The sequence below is a fragment of the Podospora pseudopauciseta genome (assembly GCF_035222475.1).
Source record: "Podospora pseudopauciseta strain CBS 411.78 chromosome 2 map unlocalized CBS411.78m_2, whole genome shotgun sequence".
NCBI lineage: Eukaryota > Fungi > Ascomycota > Sordariomycetes > Sordariales > Podosporaceae > Podospora > Podospora pseudopauciseta.
In genome coordinates, this window is record NW_026946663.1 from 935,986 (window position 1) to 958,686 (window position 22,701).

General features: G+C 52.5%; 7 protein-coding genes across 7 annotated transcripts, besides 1 other annotated feature; 4 read left to right on the top strand and 3 right to left on the bottom strand.

Moving 5' to 3' along the window:
- Nucleotides 1-989: 989 nt before the first annotated feature.
- Nucleotides 990-2,852, bottom strand: QC763_202250 (uncharacterized protein; the record flags this gene model as incomplete). Its single annotated transcript, XM_062909262.1, has 1 exon — nt 990-2,852. One exon carries the CDS (start codon nt 2,850-2,852, stop codon nt 990-992), a length of 1,863 nt encoding a protein of 620 aa, XP_062768029.1.
- A 4,720-nt stretch (nt 2,853-7,572) lies between these two features.
- QC763_202260 (uncharacterized protein) lies at nt 7,573-8,931 on the bottom strand (the record flags this gene model as incomplete). The annotated part of the gene is made up of 1 exon (XM_062909263.1): nt 7,573-8,931. One exon carries the CDS (start codon nt 8,929-8,931, stop codon nt 7,573-7,575), a length of 1,359 nt encoding a protein of 452 aa, XP_062768030.1.
- A 374-nt stretch (nt 8,932-9,305) lies between these two features.
- zrg17 (cation diffusion zinc membrane transporter Zrg17) lies at nt 9,306-11,358 on the top strand (the record flags this gene model as incomplete). The annotated part of the gene is made up of 2 exons (XM_062909264.1): nt 9,306-10,097; nt 10,147-11,358. The coding sequence occupies exons 1-2, from the start codon at nt 9,666-9,668 to the stop codon at nt 11,356-11,358; spliced, it is 1,644 nt and encodes a 547-aa protein (XP_062768031.1). The 5' UTR covers nt 9,306-9,665.
- Nucleotides 11,359-11,698: 340 nt separating this feature from the next.
- On the bottom strand, nt 11,699-13,949 carry DUG3 (glutamine amidotransferase subunit). The gene is made up of 4 exons (XM_062909265.1): nt 13,569-13,949; nt 13,394-13,489; nt 12,587-13,331; nt 11,699-12,532 (listed from the first exon to the last, which is right to left on the bottom strand). Exons 1-4 carry the CDS (start codon nt 13,581-13,583, stop codon nt 11,910-11,912), a joined length of 1,479 nt encoding a protein of 492 aa, XP_062768032.1. The 5' UTR covers nt 13,584-13,949; the 3' UTR covers nt 11,699-11,909.
- A 746-nt stretch (nt 13,950-14,695) lies between these two features.
- Nucleotides 14,696-17,792, top strand: msp1 (mitochondrial dynamin GTPase Msp1; the record flags this gene model as incomplete). The annotated part of the gene is made up of 3 exons (XM_062909266.1): nt 14,696-15,207; nt 15,261-17,291; nt 17,347-17,792. The coding sequence occupies exons 1-3, from the start codon at nt 14,907-14,909 to the stop codon at nt 17,790-17,792; spliced, it is 2,778 nt and encodes a 925-aa protein (XP_062768033.1). The 5' UTR covers nt 14,696-14,906.
- Nucleotides 17,793-18,454: 662 nt separating this feature from the next.
- Nucleotides 18,455-19,790, top strand: cyn1 (Cyanate hydratase). Its single transcript, XM_062909267.1, has 3 exons — nt 18,455-18,672; nt 18,739-19,178; nt 19,263-19,790. Exons 1-3 carry the CDS (start codon nt 18,637-18,639, stop codon nt 19,282-19,284), a joined length of 498 nt encoding a protein of 165 aa, XP_062768034.1. The 5' UTR covers nt 18,455-18,636; the 3' UTR covers nt 19,285-19,790.
- A 467-nt stretch (nt 19,791-20,257) lies between these two features.
- Nucleotides 20,258-20,332: a sequence feature (Short protein (QC763_202310, KAK4669364.1) was converted to a misc_feature.).
- A 1,047-nt stretch (nt 20,333-21,379) lies between these two features.
- On the top strand, nt 21,380-22,517 carry QC763_202320 (uncharacterized protein; the record flags this gene model as incomplete). Its single annotated transcript, XM_062909268.1, has 2 exons — nt 21,380-21,495; nt 21,551-22,517. Exons 1-2 carry the CDS (start codon nt 21,455-21,457, stop codon nt 22,515-22,517), a joined length of 1,008 nt encoding a protein of 335 aa, XP_062768035.1. The 5' UTR covers nt 21,380-21,454.
- Nucleotides 22,518-22,701: the final 184 nt, after the last annotated feature.

Below are 22,701 nucleotides of genomic sequence, written 5' to 3' on the forward strand. Positions count from 1 at the left end.
TCACTATCACCATCCTCCCCGTCACAAGAGGCAGAAAAGAGGAACATATACTCAAAACCAGTACCCAAAAAAAAAAAAAAAAAAAAAAAAAAAAAAAAAAAAAAAAAACCCAAAACGCTCCATTGAATTCCCCTATCCTAAAACCAATTCGTTTACCAATTCATAAAACAGACATAACTCACATATACACACCAAAGAGAAAAAAAAACACCCTTTCAGAGTTCAATGAATTCGTCTTCTTTTTGCCTAAAAAAAGGGAGGAAAAAAAGGTGGGGCGTCATGATATGAGGATTGATTTGCTCCAATCGAAACAAAAACCAAAAAAAACAAGCAAAAGAAAGCAAAAGTCGAAGCGGAAGAAGAATACTACTAGTAAAAAAAAAATAGGGAACATGTTTGGAAAGAACCGGACCTGACACCAACCCACCCCATGGACCGCTCACACCTACAAACTATATCTCTGCTTCAAGGTCCATTCCTGTCTGTGTTGTCTGTCCGCCCCAGTTCTCCCAGTTCTCTCTCTCTCTCTCTCTCTCTCTCTCTCTCTGTGTGTGTGTGTGTGTGTGTGTGGTGTGTGTGGTGTGTGGTATCGTTTCGCAACGCCATGCATGCGGAAAAAAAGAAAAACAAAAAAACAAAAAAAAAAGACATGAACAAGTGCCCACATATATGCTTTGCCCCGTTCTTTCAGTCCCCATCCCTTCCTCCCAAGAACGACGCCGTCAAACTACAACCATGAACCCCCAATGCCAACCCCAGTCCCCAAACGCAACAAATCACACGCTGTGCCCCTTAACCATCAACCCCCTAGATTTTCGTGCCAGTAGACATTAGGGATAACGCCATGCAAGAGAAGCAAGTCCCGGTATTAAAACGAGAAAGAAAACAAGCCGGGAGGGGTATCAATAATGACCATTGTTGGGAATTTCTTTCCTCTTTCCTGTTCGCGATGAAATTCAACCTTTGCGCTTCGGCTAGCTCGCTTCGTATTATTGCGTGGCGGCAATGCACCAGTGCCGGTGAAAGGCCCAGGCGCTCTTTTGGCATTCTTTGCTGCAGTACTTGGTTCGTCGACAGCGGCGGCATTTAGCAAATTGCCGCGTGTACTCTTCCCATTTCCCGCACTGGTAGTAGGCACATTGTCGGATGCCGCCGCGGGTGTCGTCCTTCCGGCACAGGTTTCTCATAACTACCCCGGCCCAGTATTGCATATCGGTGCTGTGGTACCGGACCGTGAACTTTTCCACCAAGGGGAAGATGTTGAGGTCATTGGGCAGTAGGTATTCCTCTTCACATGTCTCGTCTTCCTCCTCGAGCTCGGCCTCGAGGGCTGCCGGATCGGCTCCATCAAGAAGTTGAATTTCCTTGCCAATCTTGAGCTTAGGAACCAGGTGACTTTTTTGGAAGTACTTTCGGAGGTTGCAGTATTTGGAAACGTAGGCGAGCAGTTGGAGAGACATCAAAACGTCTTCTTCCCTGGGCATAGCGGCAAGCATTTGTGGATTTGGTGTGACTTGACGATCGAGCAGGTAACGAGGCACTGTCGCGTTTGGCATCGATGGCTGCTGTGGGCTCACCATCGTCGGTCTGTTTGGCGACAAGCCAATTGCAGGAACTGGCGTCGGGGTCGGATTGGTGACAATGCTGCCGTCTACCGGCCCTTGATGTGTGATGTTGAAAGTGCCGGCTTCCTGAGTCTCGGATACCGTGGGCGTTGTCAGTTCCATGGCGGTGCCAGTCATCATACCCTCGCCATCCTCCATGGCAATGTCCTGAATTCCTACGGCCGGTTGGATTTCGGCCGTCTCAGACATCTCAGTATCGGGCGTTTCATCCGATGCAACACTTTCAGCATTCATATCATCCGACTCGGCAGCTGTCGAGTGCTGATGGCGGATAGATGGTCGTTGGCGAGACCGAGCAGCGGCGGTGAGCATGGTGGCAGGTCGCACGGTAGGAGAACGAATCTGCGGTGGCGGAAGTGGAGTGGTGGGTGACGCCGGCTGAGATGTCAAGGGAGGCCGAGCAAATGGCAGAGGTACGATTCCAACCAAGCGATCCGCATCCCGTGTCGGCCTGACAAATCCATCGGCGGCATCTATCGATGGTACGGACGGGGCAAGGATCACGTTGGGCGTGAGAGCCATAGGTGGGCGAGCCTCGTGCGTCCTGCTCGTGTGATGGTGATGGGGGTGGTGTCCCACCAAAGGCGTCCGATCGGCTGGTGGCGTTACCTGGAATTGCGGAGCAGTGGGTGCGGCCTCAGAAGTGGACTGTATGACTGTGGTGGAAGGGCCGGCGAACGGGGCAGACACGTCAATTGACGGTGGTGGCGCTTGTCTTCTGAAAGTCTCCAATGTGCCGGATCTTGATGAGAAACTGGAGGATTTGTGCGCCCGGCTGCTGCCACCAACCCGGTGATGATGATGGCGGTCCTTGTGCTTGGCTTCCTCGGCCTTTGCCCGTACGTTTTCAATGACTTTGATGTAGTTGTCGAGGATTGTGGCAATCACGGGGACCATGTCAGCCTCCACCACCCGAGTCCGAACAGCTTCTGTGCCCCTAACGCCTATGTTGACGACACATTGGAAAGCCAGATTCCACTTCCACATGTCCATCATGTCTTTGCTGCGACCCTGCTTCAGGATGCAGACCAACCTTTCGATGCCGCCATCGACGGTCAAGATGTCGCGGATGCGAGCCGACGATGTTGTGAGGTAAGCGAGATGGTTGAGAGAGTTGATCAGGGGCAGGGTCGACGTGCAATCGAGAGCGCGTCGGTCGTAAAGGGCGGTGGTAATGCCCACCGACGCCTTGTTGACATTGGGTATGCTGAAGTTGACTTCCCTCATCTTGGCTCGCCTCCACGGAACACGAGGTAGGCACCAGACAAGGAGAAGAGATGATGATCAGGAGAGGTTGGCCGCCGTAATTCGATGCCCGGCGTGCGATTGCGTTTTGATGGGGGGGTTAGAAATGGCGTGCCCTATGCGTTGGCAAAAGAGATGGTTAGAGATGAAACGCATTTCAAAGGTTTATGCGTCCATAAAGGAAGGGGTAGAGCGAGGGCGTACCCTACTCTCTAGGATCGGCAGAGGCCCTCGCGAAGGGCGAAACCAGCGTGTCTACGTACAGAAATGTTCAAGGTATATAGTTGATGGTAGGCCGCAAATGCAGAAAAAGGGCGTTGCAGAGATGAAAATGAGGATAATCCGAGTCGGCGCCGACCAAATGCCTCAGCCGCGATGGAGAGGATGGTGTCGGTGTCGGTCTGCTGTGCCACTCACGGGCAAGCTGTTGATGGCAATGGACGTGGCGGTCTTGGGTTGCAGCAGTCGGTCGAATGCTGCTGAAGATTCGGTGATGGAGAGAGTGTTTGGGTGTGTGACGGATGGGCTCGCCGTGCCTGATGGTGTGAGAGGCTGGGTTGTCTGGGTTCAGTTGGAGCAGGCGAGCTGCTGGTTTTTTGCAGTCTTGGGCCCTGGAGAATGTCCAGAACATTACAGGTTGGCCCAGCCTGTGGTAGTGGCTAGATGGATGCCTAAGGCCAACACCACCCGCGCTTGTGGGCCCAAATTTGTACCAATTTCCAAGTCTCGGCACCACATCCGACCGACATCGCGCTTGCATATTCACATTCATCACAGGGTAAAATTGTATGTTCTACAAGAGATTTGCTCTTTTATTCCATCTATTTTACTTTCATCACCCCATCACCTCCGCTGGGAGACCCGGAGACTCGAGGAGAAAGCTTCCATGTCGGCTGACTAGGTACTTCCAGGTACTTGTTGTCTAGGGGCGAAGCGGAGCCCTAACAGCCTTTCAAGGATGGGGGTCCACGGTCGAGGTCTTTTGCTGGGTGCCAAAGAAAGCTGGAAGGGGCAAAATTCACAAGCAGCTGCGGGGTGAGATGGAGGATAACCCACCATCAACTACTCACCGAACCCTAGCACGCGATGCTGATAGACCACACACACTCTCTTCTGGATGACATGGGAGTTCATGCAACAATTGAAGGGGCATCTGATGCTGAGGAAAACTAGACGCCGTTGGCGGTCATCAGGTTTACACATGGAGGGCCATTGAAGCGAGGCAGGCGAGCGGCGCCGTTTCAACCAGCTCTTTAGAGTTTGCCCACCATCAGATCGAAAACACTTCTCACGTCGACAACTTCTCCTCTTCTCTCCTCTCCTCTCGCGGAGCTGCAGTTGGTAACATGCACAAGAGCCGGCGTTGTGTGACCCGTCCACTTCTTACACCTTGATGGCCCAAATGCCCAACAATGTATCGCCCTCGCCGTCTGCCGAGCTGTTCGGGTCGCCTGATTCCCCAAGCCCATCGTTCACTCGTTGGAAACTGAGCGCTACCTCCCACCCTCCCACCTACTGCACTCCAACTCACAAACGACAGCTCGCAACTTTCATGCATTCGTGGGGTCGGTGCGCATATCACGTTCTCGTAGCTTTACGGTGTAGAGCTTCAACCGAAGCGGAGAAGGGCCGTGATGCCACCCCTGTTGGTGGTTGATCCCCCACCGACCCTCTTGAACAACGTTCAGGCCCAAACCGCCATCCGCACCAGACCCACCCCGTCGCCCTTCTTCTTTCAATATCACTCCCTTGTGATTCTCTCTCCGACATTTAACGGCGGCGTAGTTACCACCCTGCCTACAGGAAACGCTTGCGTAGACCAGTCAGCCTGAAACGAATACCTATCACCAAACCGCCCAGATCCTAGTGTCCGCCCATCGACTTAGAAATTTTAAGTGCCATTTACCGCTGACGTCGTGGCTGGAAAGCGGCACAGATCTGACCTTGGGGGGTTCCAGCCCGGAGAGGCAAGTTCCATGATGACACACAGTCAAGGCGAGGAAGGGTACGGGAAAAAAAGATCTTGGTTTTATAGCCTGAAATCAAGCATTTTTCAGCTCGGCATTTCCCCCCTTGCCTCACCGCAAAACCTCCAGCATCAAATACCTGTCTCAGTTCAGCCTCCTGATTCTTTTGCTCAATCGAAGACTATCATCGGCATCTTTCCGCGCTGATCACCCATCAGCTGAGGATGAGGGGCTTTGCTAAACCTCATCCGTCACATACACACGTGAATATCTTTGACACTCTACACAAGACACACAGTATGGATACCGGTCCATCACGCCAAGCATCACCACCACCAACAAGCCAAGAGCATGCAATGAGGGGTAACTACCCCTTCTCCTCACTCTCACCCCCGAGCTGAAAGAGAAAGGATTCCACATCTCAAACCAGGTTTTTGCGTAATGTCAAACGGCAGCGGGATGGACGGGCGGCTGTGTCTGTGTTATTTCGATCGAAATGTAAGATCTTTGACATTTTCTGAAGCGCTGTAAAGGCTTGACATCTTCCCGCTGGTGAGTTTGTGTATAAATATACGTACTGGCGGCAGCAGGAACCCGTATACGCCTCGGCGCTTAACAATGTTCAACAACAACCGCCAGCCCCCAAAAAGGAACTCTCAGTTGGACAAGAGACGCGGCTGTTTGTCTCACTTTCTTCTTTCTTTCTTCTTCTCGAACCTCGATCTGACAAAGTCTCAGGGTTCGATGAATCGAAGTTTTATTACAAAGAGAGAACGAATTGCGCGGTTGCGGATACCTGCAGGAGGTGGGAGCGGGGGGACATTCGATTCCCATATTAAAAACATGCAATACAAGCGGAGAATGGGAGTTGGTAGCAGCAGCCAAGAAGGAACCCCTATTCTTTACAGGTTATATTACCTACCTGACTTACATTCTCTTTCTTTGTGCGGGTGTAATGAGGTAGGGTTGTATTGGATACTCCCATACATAACATATGGAAAATGTAAGAAGGGGAGGTCTGTGTGTAGGTTCGTTTAGGTAGGTACACAAACGTAGGTTTCATGTTTGGGAATTTTTCTAGCGTTACCATCTGTGGAAGTTTGAAGGTTGGATATGCACGCTCGGATGGCCAGCCAGACTTTGAGTTTTGGCATACTTTTTGACCGATCATCCGACCTACAGGGTGAGGAAAGGGAAGAGGCGGCGGTAGATCTGGGAGGCGATATCGCCGGCATCACCGGTTGTGGGATCGACAGTTGTTGACGCCTTAACACCAACCCAACTGCCTACATTATCTTCAGCTGACGAGATATACACTACAAGAGAGGGGTGTATAACATATACACTATTACTTTATGACTTGAGATCGACAAGCTGTGTGTTATATACACCCGTTATTCCCGCCTTGTTGGGTTCTGGTCTTATGTCCGAGCTGTCAAAATCTCCGGCTCCGATCCCGGGTTCTGTGTTACTGGGGAAGCATCGCACGAATCTGAACTTAGGTAAGGTGAGGTGGGGATAACGAAGAATCATTGCCATGTCAACATGAAGCTAGTGTTATGACGAAAATGGCACTGGGAATAGGATGATGAACTGCTTCCGATGTTTCCATTATACGCCTTTCTAGCTAATCAGCCACCGAGAAGCCCAGCTATATGACACGAGTCCAGAGAAGCGACTGAGTGACCTAAGAGCAAATTGTACAATTATTTTCGCCGAGTCGTTATGTGTGTCCATCTTCCATATGTAGCATTATGGATTAAATCCTTTCAGCTCAAGATTTTGTCTCGTCGTACCTGGAATAACAAAAAGCCGTCACACTTCAACACTATAAACTAATTGTAGAAGTTCTCTCATCATGGAAACGCCTGTAACTTAATAACATCAGGTAATCCCATATTACAACTCCTCACGTCACGCAACATCTACATATAAGTTCTGTGTTGTAATTTTTTTGCATGAGACAACAAAACACTACAAGTGAAAGAATATACAGAGCCCCAAAGGCAAAAGTCATGATTCAACAAAGAAAGGGAAGTGACGAATATTCAGCGCCAACTTCTCGACAAGACCCAAGTTGTGTCTCGACTTTGTAGTCGAAAAGCACTTATAGGAATTAAACAACCAAGCCGTAAAGTCAAACAGAGACTCAGAACTTATAACTCAACTCGATAGCTAAAGAACATTCTCAAGAAATACAGACAGCCAACCAAGTCATAAAAGTCCAGCCTCAATACTCACAGAAAGCTCACCCCCCATCTTCTAACAAGAAGCTACGAAAACCTCGAAAGGTTTTAACGAAGAAGGATCGAACTCGGGGCCTATCGGTTGCAAAACCCCGGCGATGGGCGGTGGGCGGTAAACAGCAGCTCTGACATCCTTACCATTTGACCTGACCACACAGGTGTGTGGCGCCCTGGTAAGCATTCCAGAGCTGCTGTTGGGAAGGGGCATGTTTTGACCTAATATATAAGCCATCGTTTGCTCCTTCCCTGAAGGTGTGCACAAAGTCGAGTCGTGAGGTCAAGTTGCACAGCAACAGAACCACACCAGACCCATCTCGTCTCACAAAGCTGGAGTCAAACAGTTGATCAAATTACTTTAATTACACAGCAGCAAAGCCGAGCAACCCATCATACCCAATATGCACAACCAACATACCCCCTTCAATGCTATCCCAAATCAAAAGCCCACCAACGCCTTGCTCAAATCAACCCTCTCCCCCAATCTCAACATTAATCCCCACTAACCCTAGCATGCCTAAAATACTTCATCCCCACCCACGCAACCACCACCCAAACCCAGGCCATCACACAGCTAAGTATCATCAACGCAGGATAATACCCCACAATCGGCAACGTTGGATCATCCTCCAACTCAGGCGGCGCATACGGTGTAGTCCCCACATCCCACGCCCAGCTCCAGACCCCCAAGCAGCTCCCCATCCCAATCACAAACACCGTCCACGTCACAATCAACACCACCCACCCCCACCACTCCGTCTCGGAATAGTCCCAGTCTGAGTCTGGTTGTGGCAAGGGTGTCGTTGATAGCCCTGCCAGAGAGTTGAGTGCCAGCGGGGACTTCGCTCTCTGAACCGTGCCGCGACGGCGTTGGATTGATGGGAGGATTGATGAGCCTGAGGTGGATGATCCGAGGCCCAACGGTCGTGGAGGGCTGTGGGGAGAATGGGGGAGGTTGAGAAAGTAAGAATCTGACCCCGAGGCGGAGGAGACAGAGGCTCTTTCCGGGCGGAGGAGGTTAACGGAGGAGGAGGTGGACGAGAGGTTCGAGGTTGATGAACCCGGCCCGGTGGGGACGGCCATGTGAAGGGCGTCTTCATCGTCTGTGGTGTTGTAGCTTATACTTGGGCTTCTTGAGCCGGTGATGCTATTTCTTGAGCTGGGCGTGTTGGCATTTATAGGGGCCAATGCGGCAGTCGGGGTTGCGTCTGGATCGGACGGTTGGGAACCACTTCGGCTGGCATATCCGTCCATGCTGGGTCGGGGTGTGAGGTCTGATATTCCCAGACCGTACGGTGTAGATGTATTAATAGAATTCTTCGAGATACCGCTATTACTCTGGAGGTGTAATGTGTTTGATGTAACCGAGGTCGGCGCGGTGCCGGCTGTGACTTGGATTGGTGTCCCGTTTGGTTCGCCATAGACGTTCAATTTTGTGTCGATTGTTAGTCCACGATCCCGCTTTTCTCTTTGAGCACCCCGCCCCAACAGGGCAACCTTTCGCAACGATCCTCTACGTCGTCGTGTTTTTAGCGATTGCGGCTGCTGGGTTTGATATTGGATAATGTGAGGCAACGGCGGGGGCGCAGCGTTGGGCGCACCCGCGTGGCGTGGAGGAGTGTCGGCGGGTATGGAGGTGAAAGAGGGCGTGGGAGGAAATGTTGTGATCTCGGTCTCGTTGGTGTTGCGGCGGGATCGTGGGCGGTGTTCGCCCGAGTTTCGCATAAAAGGTAGTTTCGAAAGCAAGCCTCCAGCGCCAGAGCTGCTGCGTTTGCGACCGGGCGCTGGACGAGTTGGGACGGAAGATGGCGTATCGGCGCCGGCGCCTGTGACCGATGACGACTCGTCCATGGCCAATGGGAGATATCGGGGACCTGAATATGGCGTAGGAGAACAGACAGTTTCCGAACAAGGTTCTGGCTAGGAGGAAGATGTCTGTGTCGCGGCGGCCACGGGGCGTCAATGGCGTGTTACCCCTCGAAATAATAGGGCACGTCCAAACAGGATCTCAGATCCATCTGTCAGGGCAAGCCGGTGGGGTGGACTGGCGTTGAAACTGCTGTTTTGGGACCAGGAACAAGACATGGACATTCACATCTCGAGATGGAATTTGATGGATTGAGGCTCAACAACGCGAGAAATGCAACATTTCCAAACCCCTGCAAACGTTAGGTGACAGGCCACCCGGCGCCATCCCGGCAGGCAACGTACCCCTGAATTTGATGGTTTACGACCCACCCGCCTCCCCCAGGTCCTCCATTGGCCAACACTGAAATCAATGATGGAGGCTATGAGACAACGGAATGAGACAATATGGGAAGATATGTATTGCAGATTCTACATGTTCTCTTGCATAGCGCTATCTCCAAATCCAGTCAAAGATATCAAAGACGCAAAGACATCCACAGCCCAGCGCATCTGGCCTTCCCCAGTAGGAACCTCCTGCAAAACGGTGTAACCCCACGCTAGGCAAAAAGGGGAAGGCGTCCAGGAACACCCTGGAGATCGGACACGCCCAGCTCCGCCCGCCTCGAACACTCCTCGACGACGAACGAACCACCTGCTGCCCACAGCGTGCGCTGTCGATGGCTCCAGGTCCAAAGCCGTCTCTTCAGCCTCCAGGGACGCCGCCGACGCCGGTTTTTGCGATTACCGGTCAACACGGCGAGCCCTCTTTTCACTTTGTTTGCGACGATTTTGATCTGGATCAGCAACAACAACAGCCAGGTCGAAATCATCCAAACAACGAACCCGAGGCAACCGTCCGATCAGAGCCGGAAGCCGCGCCCTTTTCGTCCCCGGTACAGCATTACCTCGCGCCCTCCCCACGAAGCAGTCCTGCCGCCTTCCTCGATCCCTACTCTCACCACCCGTCGCTACGGCCGCCGACGCCCGATCATCTCTTCAACAGCATGTCGTCCGATGGGGGCCTTGCCGCCAACGGCGGCGATGCGCCTGCCATGAAGAACCCCTTCAACTTCCAAACCCAGATTATCTCGTCTGGACCGGTCAAATCTGTATGTCTTCGGCCTCTTCCTATCCAATCACTCAGCTAACAACTCACAGAACATCGGCCAACGCCGCGGCCACAGATACAAACACTCCTCCATCTCGGCCACTCACCAAATCTTCCAAGAACCACCCCCTCGACCGCCCCCCGTCCTCCCCGCCTCCCTCCCCATCCCAACCCTCCGAGAAGCCTGGTCGAGCATGCAGCGCGATCAAAAAGCCAGGTTATGGTGGTGCTCCCTCCACGCCTTCATCGCCCTCTACGTCTTCCTCTCGGCCGAAGGCTCCCTGGCCATGACAGCCCTCTCCCACCTAGTCTTCTTCGACGTCGGCTCCGCCGCAGTCTGCGTAGCAGTCGACGTCCTAGGCAACTTTGAAGTATGGCGCCGCTCCTCGATCCGGCACCCCTTCGGCCTCCAACGAGCCGAAGTCCTCGCCGGCTTCGCAATGTCTGTCTTTCTCGTCTTTGGCGGATTCGACCTGATCTCGCACTCCATGAAAGACGTCCTCGAATCCGTCGGCCACCACGCCCCTCACCACCCCGTCTCAACAACCGATGACTCCTCCCAACCCGCCGGTGGTGGCCACGGAGGTGGTGGTCACAGTCACGGAGCACGATACATCACCCCCGGCACCCTCGACCTCGCCTCCTTCGCAGCCTTTGTTTCAACCCTCATCTCTGCCTACGGCCTGCGAAACCACGGCCGGATCCGCCGTGTCATGCGCGTGCCGCTGCCGTACCTCTCCTCCCTCTTACCCGAATCCACCATCCTTTCCAACCCCTTCCACTTTCTCACCCTCTTCTTTTCAGGCATCATGCTTGTCCTGCCGCTAGTCTATATCCCCCACATCATCTGGCTCGACCGTCTAATCTGCGCGACGATTTCCCTGTCTATGTTTTTTCTCGGGGCTCGTCTAGCAGTAGGACAAGGGTTTATGCTCCTCATGTCGTACAACCACGTCGACAGCAAGAAACAAAAGGGGGACAGCAGCGAAGTCGCCAGCGTGATCAAGGAGATTGAGAGCGAGCCGCAGGTTCAGAGAGTGGAGGAGGCGCAGTTTTGGCAGGTGCACTATGGGCTTGCGATGGCGAATCTGAAGGTCAAGGTTAAGGGGGGGGAGATGATGGGGGGAGGGCAGGGGCAGGATGGGGCGGTCAGCCAGTTACGGCAGAGATTGGGGAGGGTGGTGCAGAATCGGTTGGGGGAGGGGTATGGGAGGGGGGGGAGTTTGAGGTGGGAGGTTACTGTGCAGATGAGTAGTGACTGATTGGGTAGGGGCCTTGGGCAGAAAAATGGGAAGGAAGAGAGGGACTGTACATAGCTCTGTCATTGTGGGGTGGGAACTTACATGGCGTTATTGGATTTATATATATATATTCTTTTTGGAGGATGGGTTTATATTGGATGAGATACCTTATATAGGGCGAGTTTACAAGTTGAGCGTTTTGAAGGACTGCTGTTATCATGTCGTGAGTGATGCGGGTGAGGTTACATATCACTTGCCTACTCCTTAGTTTTGTAGGCACCTTGATGGATAGTACCCCTGACACTCATACACACACACACACACACACACACACATCACAACACACATCAGAACCCCAGTACTGATCAAAGTATTCCAAATCTGAAAGCTTGCATTCAAGAATAATTACAAAGACATATACACAAAAACAAGAGGTATCCGATCCCGCTTATTCCACTTCCCAACCAACGCCGAAACAAGCCAAACCATAACTTTTGACTCCGCAGTACGCCAATTGTGCCCGTAACCGACCTTTGCCCAAAACAGTATCCCCCAAAAAGTCACCAGCAACCCTACCGCAGCGCCAACTCGGGAAACATCCTCGCAATCTTATCCGGATTCCCATACTCTGTCCTCGCCGGCGTCGGCTCCGGCGTCACAGGACTGGTATCGCTCAAATACGGCCCCAGCATCCCCGCGTGCCCTCCCGCATCCACCGCGCTCAAGCTCGCCCTCTTCTTCTTGATGTTCCCCTGACTTGGCTGGGTTTGTCTCACAGTCGGCACCTCCGGCGCCGGAGGAGCCCCGCCGACAAGCGTCGAGCTCGACTCTGAATGCGAGAGTGGTGTCCGTGTTCTTGGGATGGTTGAACTGCTCTCTTGACGGGCATAAGGAAAGGTAGGGATCGTGGGGCCGAGGAGGCGTTTTTGTGGGTGGTTTTGTTTGTTCTCTTGAGGTTGGGGCGCGCAAGCTGGACCGCAAGTGGTGGATGGGCCGGCGATGGTGGGAATTGGGCCCGAGATGCCGGCGCGGAGGGTGGTTTTCTCGTTGGCCGAGAGGCCGCGGGCTCGGACAAAGGCTGCCGAGCGGCGGTGTTGGGGGTTGCGGTCGTAGTATTGGTCTTTGATGGGATGAACCATTACCGTCTGATTGTGGATGGTGAGGATTGAGTTTGTTGGGACGTTGACCCAGTTTTCTATCGCACGGATGGTTAGTTTGGGACAATTATGGGGATCGGGGGTGAACATACCTCGCTCAAAGGAAAGGGGTTCACTGGCTACTAGAACTACATCTGCCCCCTTGTCGCTGCGCTCCATTTGATAGTCCCTCTTGTCGGGGGTGGGAGCGCGGGTTTCCCAGAGTGTGCCCGACGAGTAGTATAAACTGGCGGCTTCGTCCGAGGCACTACCTACGTAGCGGGTGCAGATGACGCTATGGCCGTCTGATACGGCAAAGTTGAGTAAACTTCTGGTGTCGACATTCTCAGAGTGGATAACGCTCTCGGGAATGTTGTCGATGAGTTCGTTGATGATGGCAATTGTCTTGAGCATCGCCTTTCTAAGAACCGTTGGCCCAAATCCATCGGTTGGCTGGGAGCTGGGGTTGTGTCCCATGCGCTCGAGTGTGTCCAAGAACAAGGCAAACGCCCATTCACTGTCGGTCCCTCCCACTACTCCAAGATACCACTTGTCGGCCAACCGCTCGCCGAGCCTCCTCTTGATCTGCTTCCAGCCGCCGATGCCGCCATTGTGCATCCAGATCAAGCTGCCGTGGGAGAATGGGTGGCAATTGTCTTCGCTCAGTGACCCTTCGGTGGTGGCGCGGACATGGGCGAAGATAAGGTGAGAGGCTGTCTTGGAAGCCAATCGTTGGAGGTTGACGCAGTTCCAGGCTGGTGTGGTCGAGGTGAAGAGGCAGGGCGCAGCGCCTAGCTTGGGGTCGGTGTAGAAGCCAATGCCGAACCCGTCGGCGTTGTTTTGACCACGTCGAGTGTCCTGTTGGAGGTGTGTAAGTTGAAGTCCCTTGTCGGCGCTATGCTTGCTCGCGTGGTACTCACCAGCCGGAGGCGAGAGTCAAATGACTGCTTGAGGATGGAGTGTGCTGGGTCGAGGACTAGCTTTGAAAGCAAGATCTCGTCGCTCCCTTTGTAGACCTGAGCATTAGACAACATATGTCAGTAAATCAATTCCCCAACGAGAACCGCCAAAGTATATGGCGCATAGCGGACATACCAGGAACCGGCACATGGTGATGGTGCCCAGGACGGAGCGGGCCGGTGAGTGTTCGGATTGGGCGACCTAATGGATAGATTCGGGACGGGACTTGCTGGACTGAGACGGGGGACTCAATCGATAGATCGGAGTCAGTTGCAGAGTGGCGTGTAGAGAAGGGGAGATAGTTGTGAATTCGCTGCAGGAAAGCGAGTTGGGGGTGGTTCGACAGCCTATTGTGGAAGAGACGAGACGGGTTGGGACAGTCACTTGAGGCAAGTCCCTGGCTCGCAGGGCTGACGAAATCGGCCAAATCAATGGCGGAACGAACCCATCCATCTTAGCGCAGTACCTAAAGTCTGGGGTGCATGCTGAGACCAACGCTGTATCGGCCCTACCAGGGCAGCTTTTGTTTGATCCAAACAGGTGGCATGAGCCTAAAATCGACCTGGAAACTTGGAATCCTGTCTTTTGTGTTCTCACACCCGATAGTTAGGAAGCATCGTGGTGTCTTGGTTGGGTAAAGCTCAGCTCACTCTGTACCTCACTATCACAGGACCCTGGGTTCTGGAACCACAACTGGGCCCATGCTGGTTCATCTTATCGGTTCGTTATCGCCGCTCAACATATTTCGGCATTCCTCAAGCAACACAGCAACCTCTGATCATAAAAATCTAGGAGAGGTTTTTTTTGGCTTCTCTATAACCATACAAACACGCCTACTTCTCGCAGATATGACTGCTGTCAGCGGTAACTTTTGCTTCCATCTGCCACTTGCCGCAACGTACGCAATACAGAGAGACCCATCAGTCTCAGACCAGGATTATGTCAGAGAGCCATTTTGTCTCTCAGCGTTTTTCGGAGGCGCTCAATGACGTGCTCCGGGCTCCAATCCGATGAAGCCGGAAGACGAGACTAACTGCTCGTACGGAGTAATGTTAAATCGCCATTACTCTTGCCTCTTTGTGGAAACTCCGAAACTCTCGCCAAAATGGGCATCTATAAACCCCAAAAGTCAGAATGATGCCTGACCTGATACGTGCAATTCAGGGTCTGATGATCATGCGATTAAGCCATCTTGACTGAGGGGCATGTAGCGTCCAATGCAATAATCGTGGCCTCCCAGTGTCCCAGTTTCTGCTGCGTGGGGTGGGTCTTGGCAACCCCAAATACATTGCTACACAGGGCCGCCCAAAGCACCGCGGTCCAAATCACTGATTGCCCATTTTCCATGTACCTCAACCCCTCCGAACGAAGATAATCGCCCGACCGACGACCATAACCCCCCATTGTCTGCGGACTGGATACCTGCCCGAGACAGCTTCGTATGCGTGCTAGCTACCAGGCCCCCCGTTTACCATGAGCGCACAGCTCCGCGCCGCCGGGGCGATTGCCCCCGTCGCCCGTCGCGTCGGTCTGCGAGCCGTCCGCCAGTTCCATCAGTTTCCCACCGGCGGCATCCAGAGAGCCGACCTCGCCGCCCGTGACCTCCGGAGGTCTGTGCAGTTCCCGGCCAAGCTGTACCACAATGCTGTCATGGTGCGGAACGCCTCGTTTGTCCGCCTGCTGCCCAAGCTGGCCATCAAATTCGTCAGGATCCCCGCACTGTTCGGTGGGCTGATGTTGGGTGCGGCGGGATGGGTGCAATATCAAGCTATCCGTAAGGACTTTGGAATATACAGACTAAAACGATGTAACGCTGACAGGATATAGAACTGGGTAACTCTGCCACCGAAATGTACACAAATATTAAGACTGGTGTGACGGACACCGCTTTCGCCATATGGGGAACCGCTACCGATATCGCCAACCAGACCAAAAATGGATTTAACGAAAAGAAGGGACAATTTACGATGCCAGAATGGCTGGACAATATTATGAAAGGAGAGGGTGCCGCCGGGGAAGGCTCGGGAGGACCAAATGGTGGGCGGGAACCCCCAAAGCAATCTAGAGTGGCCGGCGGTGCTGCTGCTGCAGGAGCTTCCGCGGCAGCTTATGGTTACGGTGCTGCCGACGAGGAGGACGATCGCTCATCAGAGGAGGTTGTAAAGGACGACCACATGATGTACATCACCAAGCGGATGATCGAGATTCGAAACCTCCTCTCGCGAGTTGGGCAATTCAGCAGCGTCACCCTGCCATCCATCGTTGTTATTGGTTCGCAATCATCTGGCAAGAGCTCAGTGCTGGAGGCTATTGTTGGTCACGAGTTTTTGCCCAAGGGTAGCAACATGATCACCCGCCGCCCGATCGAGCTCACCCTTGTGAACGACCCCCAAGCGAAAGTCGACTATGGCGAGTTCCCAGATCTGGGGCTTGCGAGGGTTACGGACTTTTCCTTGATTCAGAAGACCCTGACCGAGCTCAACCAGTCTGTGCCTGAGTCTCAGTGTGTGTCTGACGACCCTATTCGGCTCACCATTCACTCCCCACGAGTTCCGGATCTCTCTCTGATCGATCTTCCTGGCTACATTCAGGTTGCGGGCGAGAACCAGCCGCGTGAGCTTAAGCGCAAGATCTCTGAGCTTTGCGACAAGTACATCCGAGGTCCCAACATTATCCTGGCTATTTCTGCTGCTGACACCGATTTGGCCAACTCTACTGCCCTGCAGGCCAGCCGTAGGGTCGACCCAAGGGGCGAACGGACGATCGGCGTCATCACCAAGATGGATCTCGTAGACCCAGAGAAGGGTGCCGCCATTCTTGGCGACAAGCAGTACCCTCTCCGTTTGGGCTATGTCGGTGTCATCTCCAAGATGCCCGTCCAGACTGGTGGTCTCTTCAGAAGAGAGAGCAGCAACCTCCTGGCGAGCATCAACAAAAACGAAAAGGCTTTCTTCAACTCTCACCCGGAGGAGTTTGGCCCTAACTCAGGGGCCGCTACGGGCACCATCACGCTGCGCAAGAAGCTGATGCATGTTTTGGAGCAGCAAATGTCCTCTAAACTCACAGAAACAACCGATGCCATTACTCGTGAGCTCGAGGAGACAACTTACCAGTTCAAGGTCCAGTACAATGAGCAGCCCATGAGTGCCGAGTCCTACCTCGCCGCCAGTCTGGATGACTTCAAGCACCAGTTCCACAACTTTGCCAACACCTTTGGCCGCCAACAGCTGCTGGAACTGCTGAAGGATTCTCTGGACCAAAAGGTGCTCGACCAACTCGCTGCTCGGTATTGGAACAAGCCCATCGAGGATCTTTTCATTGCCCCCACTGAGCCCGACAGTCTGGTTGACCTCCCCAAGGCCGACCCCAAGTCGCCTTACTGGCACCGTCAGCTTGACACAGCCTGCTCCGGTCTTACGCGCCTCGGTGTCGGCCGTCTCGCTGCTACCGTTGCCTCCAATGCCATTCAGGCGAACATTGACAAACTGCTCGACAAGTCGTCGTTTGCAAAGCACCCATCCGCCCGCCAGGTGATCAGCGAGGCCGCTGCTCTTGTCCTCGCTGACAGGGCGTACGCTACTAGCGATGGCATTGAGATCTCGCTGAAGCCGTACAAGTTTGACCCGGATATTCAGCCCAACGAGTGGGAGAAGGGGCGGGAGCATGTGGTGGGTGTTCTTCAGGGCGAGCTGGAGCAGTGCCAGAATGCGCTCAAGTCATTGGAGAGCTCGGTTGGTGGAAGGAAAAAGTTGAGGGAGGTGATGGGCTTTGTTGACAAGGCGAGGAAGGGTGAGATTATCATTGAGGGAGATCACCCCAGCGGTGCGGGTGGTTTCAGCGCGGCGCTGCTTGCGAGAGGTAAGGTCTTTGTTCCTTTTTTACGAATCCCACCAGTGACTAACACCACCTTTAGGCCGTGAAGCCGTCTTCCTCCGCGACCGCGCGGACATCATCAACATGCGGATTGTTGCTTCCAAGTCGAGAAAGTGCAAGTCCCTCGAGAACAAGTACTACTGTCCCGAGATTTTTCTGGATGCGGTAGCCACCAAGCTGGCTCAGACGGCGGTGCTGTTCCTCAATGTGGAGATGCTGAATGACTTTTATCATCGGTTCCCGAGGGAGGTGGAGACGAAGCTGAATGAGTATATGAACTCTCATGGGGGCAACGGGCTGGAGAAGTTTGCGAGGGAGGACCCCAAGATTAGGAGGCACTTGGACTTGGTGCAGAGGAAGGAGTTGCTGGAGTTGGTGTTGATGAAGATTCAGGACTTGCACCGGTTTGATGCGGCGGGGAATGTGAAGGCGGATAGGGATTATCTGAAGAAGGGGAGGCAGCAGAGGGGGAGGTGGTCGTTTTAGGGGGGTGGGGAGAGAGTAGGCGAAGAGGGTGAAAATTATAGGCGATGGGCGGGAGTGAGTATATGGGTGGGATTGGGAAAGGGATGGGAAAGGGAAAGATGGGAGGTTAGGCGTCAACAAATTGTTGGTTGGTTTTCTTTTTTTTTTGTTTTTTTTTATGGTTTTGTTATTATGATGATGGTGTTCGATGGGAGTTTTTTTTCTTTTTTGCTTTTTGGCTTGTGTTTTGGTTTTATAAAGAAGCAAGTAAAGTTGGGCAAATGAATGATGTTTGGGTTTTTTTTTTTTTTTTACTATACAATGTTTTAGATGTTAAAATAGGTGGGTAGAGTGTGAAGTATGCCTTGCGTTTTTAGCCATGGTTGCTTTTTGTCCTGAGTCTTGTATAGGAGCTGTTCAATGGTGGTGTTGATCAGGGCGAGATAAAGTGATAAGAGGGGCTATCAGGGTAGGTGGGGAGTGTGACCTCGGGAAGGACCCAACTTGAGCGTGTGTGTCTCCGCGCAATTCCAACACGCCTTGAATCCTTCGGAGAGTAAGGTGGTGATTTTGTGTGTCATGGAATTGCTCGCTGAATTAGTACGGGATGTGCTTGATTTTATGGAAGTGGGAGAGATGCCGAGGAGTCTCCGGTTTATCTCCTGCGGGGAAGCTCGCAACAGCGGGCAGTCCAGGGAGGAGGTGAGGGGTCATGACGTGCGTTCGTTGAGGGATGGGTAGATGGGTATGAGGGTGTATATAACCTGGCTGTAGAGACTTTTATCTTAGTTCAGACGGACGGCTTGATGTCACAAGTACGCTCTCACCTTTTTAGTCCAGTATTAGAACAGAAGACCACTTCACAATGGCCGACTCAGCCCCCCGCCTCGCCGCCCTCGACGTACCTACCCCCTCCCCGTTTCACTTTCCCCTCCCGTACCTAGGTGGCTAACCTTTCGATTGGTAGGACTCTATCGTCTCCCGCCTCCCCTCCTACTCCCAATCCCTCTTCGCGGCCAAAACCGCCCACGAGCTCTCCTTCTCGGCAATCGCTGAACACCTCGGCCGGTCCGAGGTTGCAGTTGCGGCGCTCTTTTACGGACAGGCGACGGCCTCGCCGGAGGATATCACCAAACTGGCGGAGCTCTTGAGCTTGCCCGAGGCGCAGCTGAGGAAGGATCTCGGGACTGGGTTCCCTGATCGGGGGAGGTCAGGGCCTATGCCGCCGGTTGAACCGCTGATTTATAGGTTGTATGAGGTTGTGCAGAATTACGGGTATGCGTTCAAGAGTGTGATTAATGAGAAGTTTGGGGATGGGATTATGAGTGCTATTTGCTTTGATACAAAGGTGGAGAAGGAGACGGTGGAGGGCGCGGATTGGGTTGTTATTACGCTAAGGGGGAAGTGGTATGTTCTCGTCTCTGTTATCATGTTACCCTGTCAGGGCATGGAAGATGTGGGACGGTATTGACTGACTTTTGTGATTTGCAGGCTGCCTTTCACGAGGTTCTAAGTGGGCAGATGGTAAGACGGGATAGTAGGGGATCGAACTCTCATGGAGGAACCCTCATTCAAGGGTTCGAGTGCTTCCCAGGAAGAGGGGGAAAGTCACGATGGCTGGCTTGTGCCTGAGACAAAACGATCAAATCACAAAGATCAGGATCTGGTGTCTGACAGGTGTTTTCTGGTTTCCTTTCATGGTGTCTAGCAAAGATGTTCGAGACAACGGGCGAGGTAACGGCTGAAGAATATCATGGGCGAATTTTCAAGTTGGATTGTTTACTTGTTTTCATCGGTGTCGCCGTGGCAGAATATCACGGGCAAAATGTTCGGCTAGAATTGTTGGCTCTCTTTCACCGGTCCCAGGCGAGCCGGCGACAGGAGCTCGAGGAAAACACTTTCTCAATGAACCTTTGCCTATCACCAGGACTAGATCCAGGGTTGTCTTACCTTGGGCTCTCTGACGGCAAAGACGCGGGATCCATAATAGTAAGGGGCTCAGGGTCACAATACTACGATGGCCACCACCGAACAGCCAACTTTTTTCATGAAATCAAACATCTGCTGCTCCCACGTTGTAATTACGCTTTCCCACGTGCCGAAGCTTCTTTTCTGCCGTGTGCTTGCCGTGATGGTTGTTTGTCTCCCGGGGGACAATGTTAAGAGCACAATACTAAGACCCGCCGCCTGATTGACTCTCCTCTAATGATTCTCGAGTTGTTTGTCTAGAGTCAATGAAACTCAGGGGAGACCATCTCCAAGGATCAAAGAAACCAACTTGGTCTAGCTTGTGATCCTGTCTCTTGTGGCGGGTGGCCATGGAGGAAGATGGCCGGTCAACACCACAACTCACCGGTTTGTATGGCATTCAGCAGCCTCAAAAAAAGTATAAAACATGTCCTACCCTCCCCCCAAGCCCATCTTTTTTTTCTTCATCCGCATTCACTTCTGAACATCTTCAGTAAAACAAAAAACCAACAATCAAAATGCCTTCCACCACCGCTCAGACCAAGGTTCCCCAGACCTCCACCAACTTCAACAGCTACTGCGTTGTCATGTAAATTGACCAACATGGTATGCTAAAGGCGCGCTCCAACACTAAAGGCAGGCAAGAGAGAGGGAGACTTGTTTCTCTCTCTCCCATGAACCTCCGTCTTCACTCTTTTCGGCTGTTTTTCGACTTTTTCATCTGCCCCAAAAGACAACAAGTCTTCCTCCTGTGAACGTACGGGAATGGACTTGGATGGATTCGAGCTACTTTCGACAAGGATGAAGTCTCACAGGTTTTCCTCTCTCTTGTCCCCCGAAATCAACGCTACTCTCCTCTCTCAATAACTGGATTCGTTGCTCTTTTGGGTACCACCTCAGTGTCGCTGCCTGGAAGGAACGACAACATCAATCGGCTCTCAATTTTACCCCCAAAACCGATTTTTAAAACAATCACAAAAACTTCAACTTTCTGGATCCACCTTTTTGAACATAAACACAGAAAAAGAACAAATCGGGCTCACTTTTCATGGCCTGCTTCTTCACACCAAACTCCTTGCTTTCTCAGACAATCAATTCTGTTCGCTTTGTGGACGACTTGTTCCGACTCGAAAAAACGACAAAAATCACCACTTGGCTTTTTTTGCCCTTTCTTTGGGGAGGACAGTTTCATGGGCAAGAGAATTTTGGGAGGGGAACCAAGGGGGAAGATTCAGACGTGGATTGGAACCTTATTGCTTCTTTTTCTTTTTTAACTTATAACTTCTTCTTCTTGCTGTACCCACTGCAGGACTAGATAGATTCAATCGAGGCTGGTTGATTAAAATTCCTTGATCATGATGGTGGCTGTGACTATGATATGAGGACCTAAAACCATAATCTGACTGATAGGAAAAAACATCCATTGTGTCTCTCCTCGAGATTGTGAATCACTGCATTGAAGGTTGATTTGCACTGACATAACCCTTCCTCCATCAACCCCACCGTTCGGTTCAACAACCGAGACGGCCCCATAACCCCATTGCCCCACCTCGACTCGCCAAGCCGCTAGTCTTATCTTATCTCAATGGTGGGGATAATTTTTGCAATTGCCCAATCTTGCCTGGGCATCCCGAGTGAAGCTCTCTGCGACCGCAAACACAACACTATCACGGTTCTCACACCCCCCATCACCCTCGAGAACAGCCGCCGCCACAATGCCGCACAAACACACCCGTCGCGAGAAGGACGAAAACACGTTAGTTAAATTCTCAATCTTCCCCATTCTTGATGCAAACTAACACCCTCACCAGCTTCGACCTCCCCCCAACCCAAATAGCCAAACCACTCCCACCCACCACCATCTCCAAAAAGAAAGAAAACGAGAAAAACAACAAGAAAAGAAAACCCCAGCAGCCAAAGAAGGGCGATGATCCAAATCAGCAAAATGACGCCCCCAAACCCAAAAAGAGAAAACGCGGCGACAAGAATGACGATGCGCCTCGTGCTTTCAAGAGGTTGATGGCGATCAATGAGGGGAGGTTACCGCGCTCGGGGTTGGATAATGGTGATGCGCCAAAGAAGAAGAAGAAGGGAGGGGACATCAGGAAGCCAGTGGAAAAGGCGAAGGAGACGACCGCAGAGGAGAAGAGGGAAGAGCTCAAGATAATGCCGGGAGAGTCCATGGCTGAGTTCAACCAGCGTGTTGATGCTGCGCTGCCGATTAGTGGCTTGGTTACCAAGACTAAGCTCAAGGACGGGAAGGATCCGTTGGGGCTCAAGGTGAAGAGGACGTTGAAGGAGAAGAAGATGCATAATATGTATGCCGAGTGGAGGATGATTGATGCGAAGATCAAGGAGAAGAGGGAGGAGGAACTTGAGGAGCTGGAGGAGAAGGAGATGGAGAATGAGGCTATGGGGGTTTCTTGGAAGCTGGAGCAGGAAGCTGGGAAGAAGAAGGGGAAGAAGAAGACAAAGTATATTGGGGAGGATAATGGGCCCGAGGGGGATCCGTGGGCGGAGATCAAGAAGAAGAGGAATGAGGGGAAGGTTGGGTTGAATGAGGTTGCGCAGGCGCCGCCCGAGTTGACGAAGCCGAGGATGAATAGCTTGGTGAGGGGGGCGAAGGTGCAGGTTGCGGATATTCCAAAGGCGGCGGGGAGTTTGAGGCAGAGGGAGGAGTTGCAGGGGATTAGGGAGAATGTGGTGGAGCAGTATCGCAAGCTGATGGAGGGGAGGAGGGCGGCGTTGGCTGCGGAGGGGAAGGAGAGGGATGACTAGGGTAGATGGGTGAATAATATGTGTGAAGTGTATGGCTGGTTCTTGTGGTGGTAGCATGTGGTGATTTCGGCTTTGAGTGTAGATATTCAAAGCTGGCCAAGTACACCATGCCAGGCCTACAGTTTCAGCCAAAATATGATCTTGTGGATACCAATGACCACCAACTCAAGCCACCAAGTGCTCG

Coding starts and splice junctions, on each gene's coding strand:
- DUG3 (XM_062909265.1), bottom strand. Junction 13,332..13,393: donor TTGACTCTCGCCTCCGGCTG/GTGAGTACCACG, acceptor CACCTCCAACAG/GACACTCGACGTGGTCAAAA. Junction 12,533..12,586: donor ACCCCTTTCCTTTGAGCGAG/GTATGTTCACCC, acceptor TCCGTGCGATAG/AAAACTGGGTCAACGTCCCA.
- cyn1 (XM_062909267.1), top strand. CDS start 18,637: ATGGCCGACTCAGCCCCCCGCCTCGCCGCCCTCGAC. Junction 18,673..18,738: donor CCCGCCTCGCCGCCCTCGAC/GTACCTACCCCC, acceptor TTCGATTGGTAG/GACTCTATCGTCTCCCGCCT. Junction 19,179..19,262: donor ATTACGCTAAGGGGGAAGTG/GTATGTTCTCGT, acceptor TGTGATTTGCAG/GCTGCCTTTCACGAGGTTCT.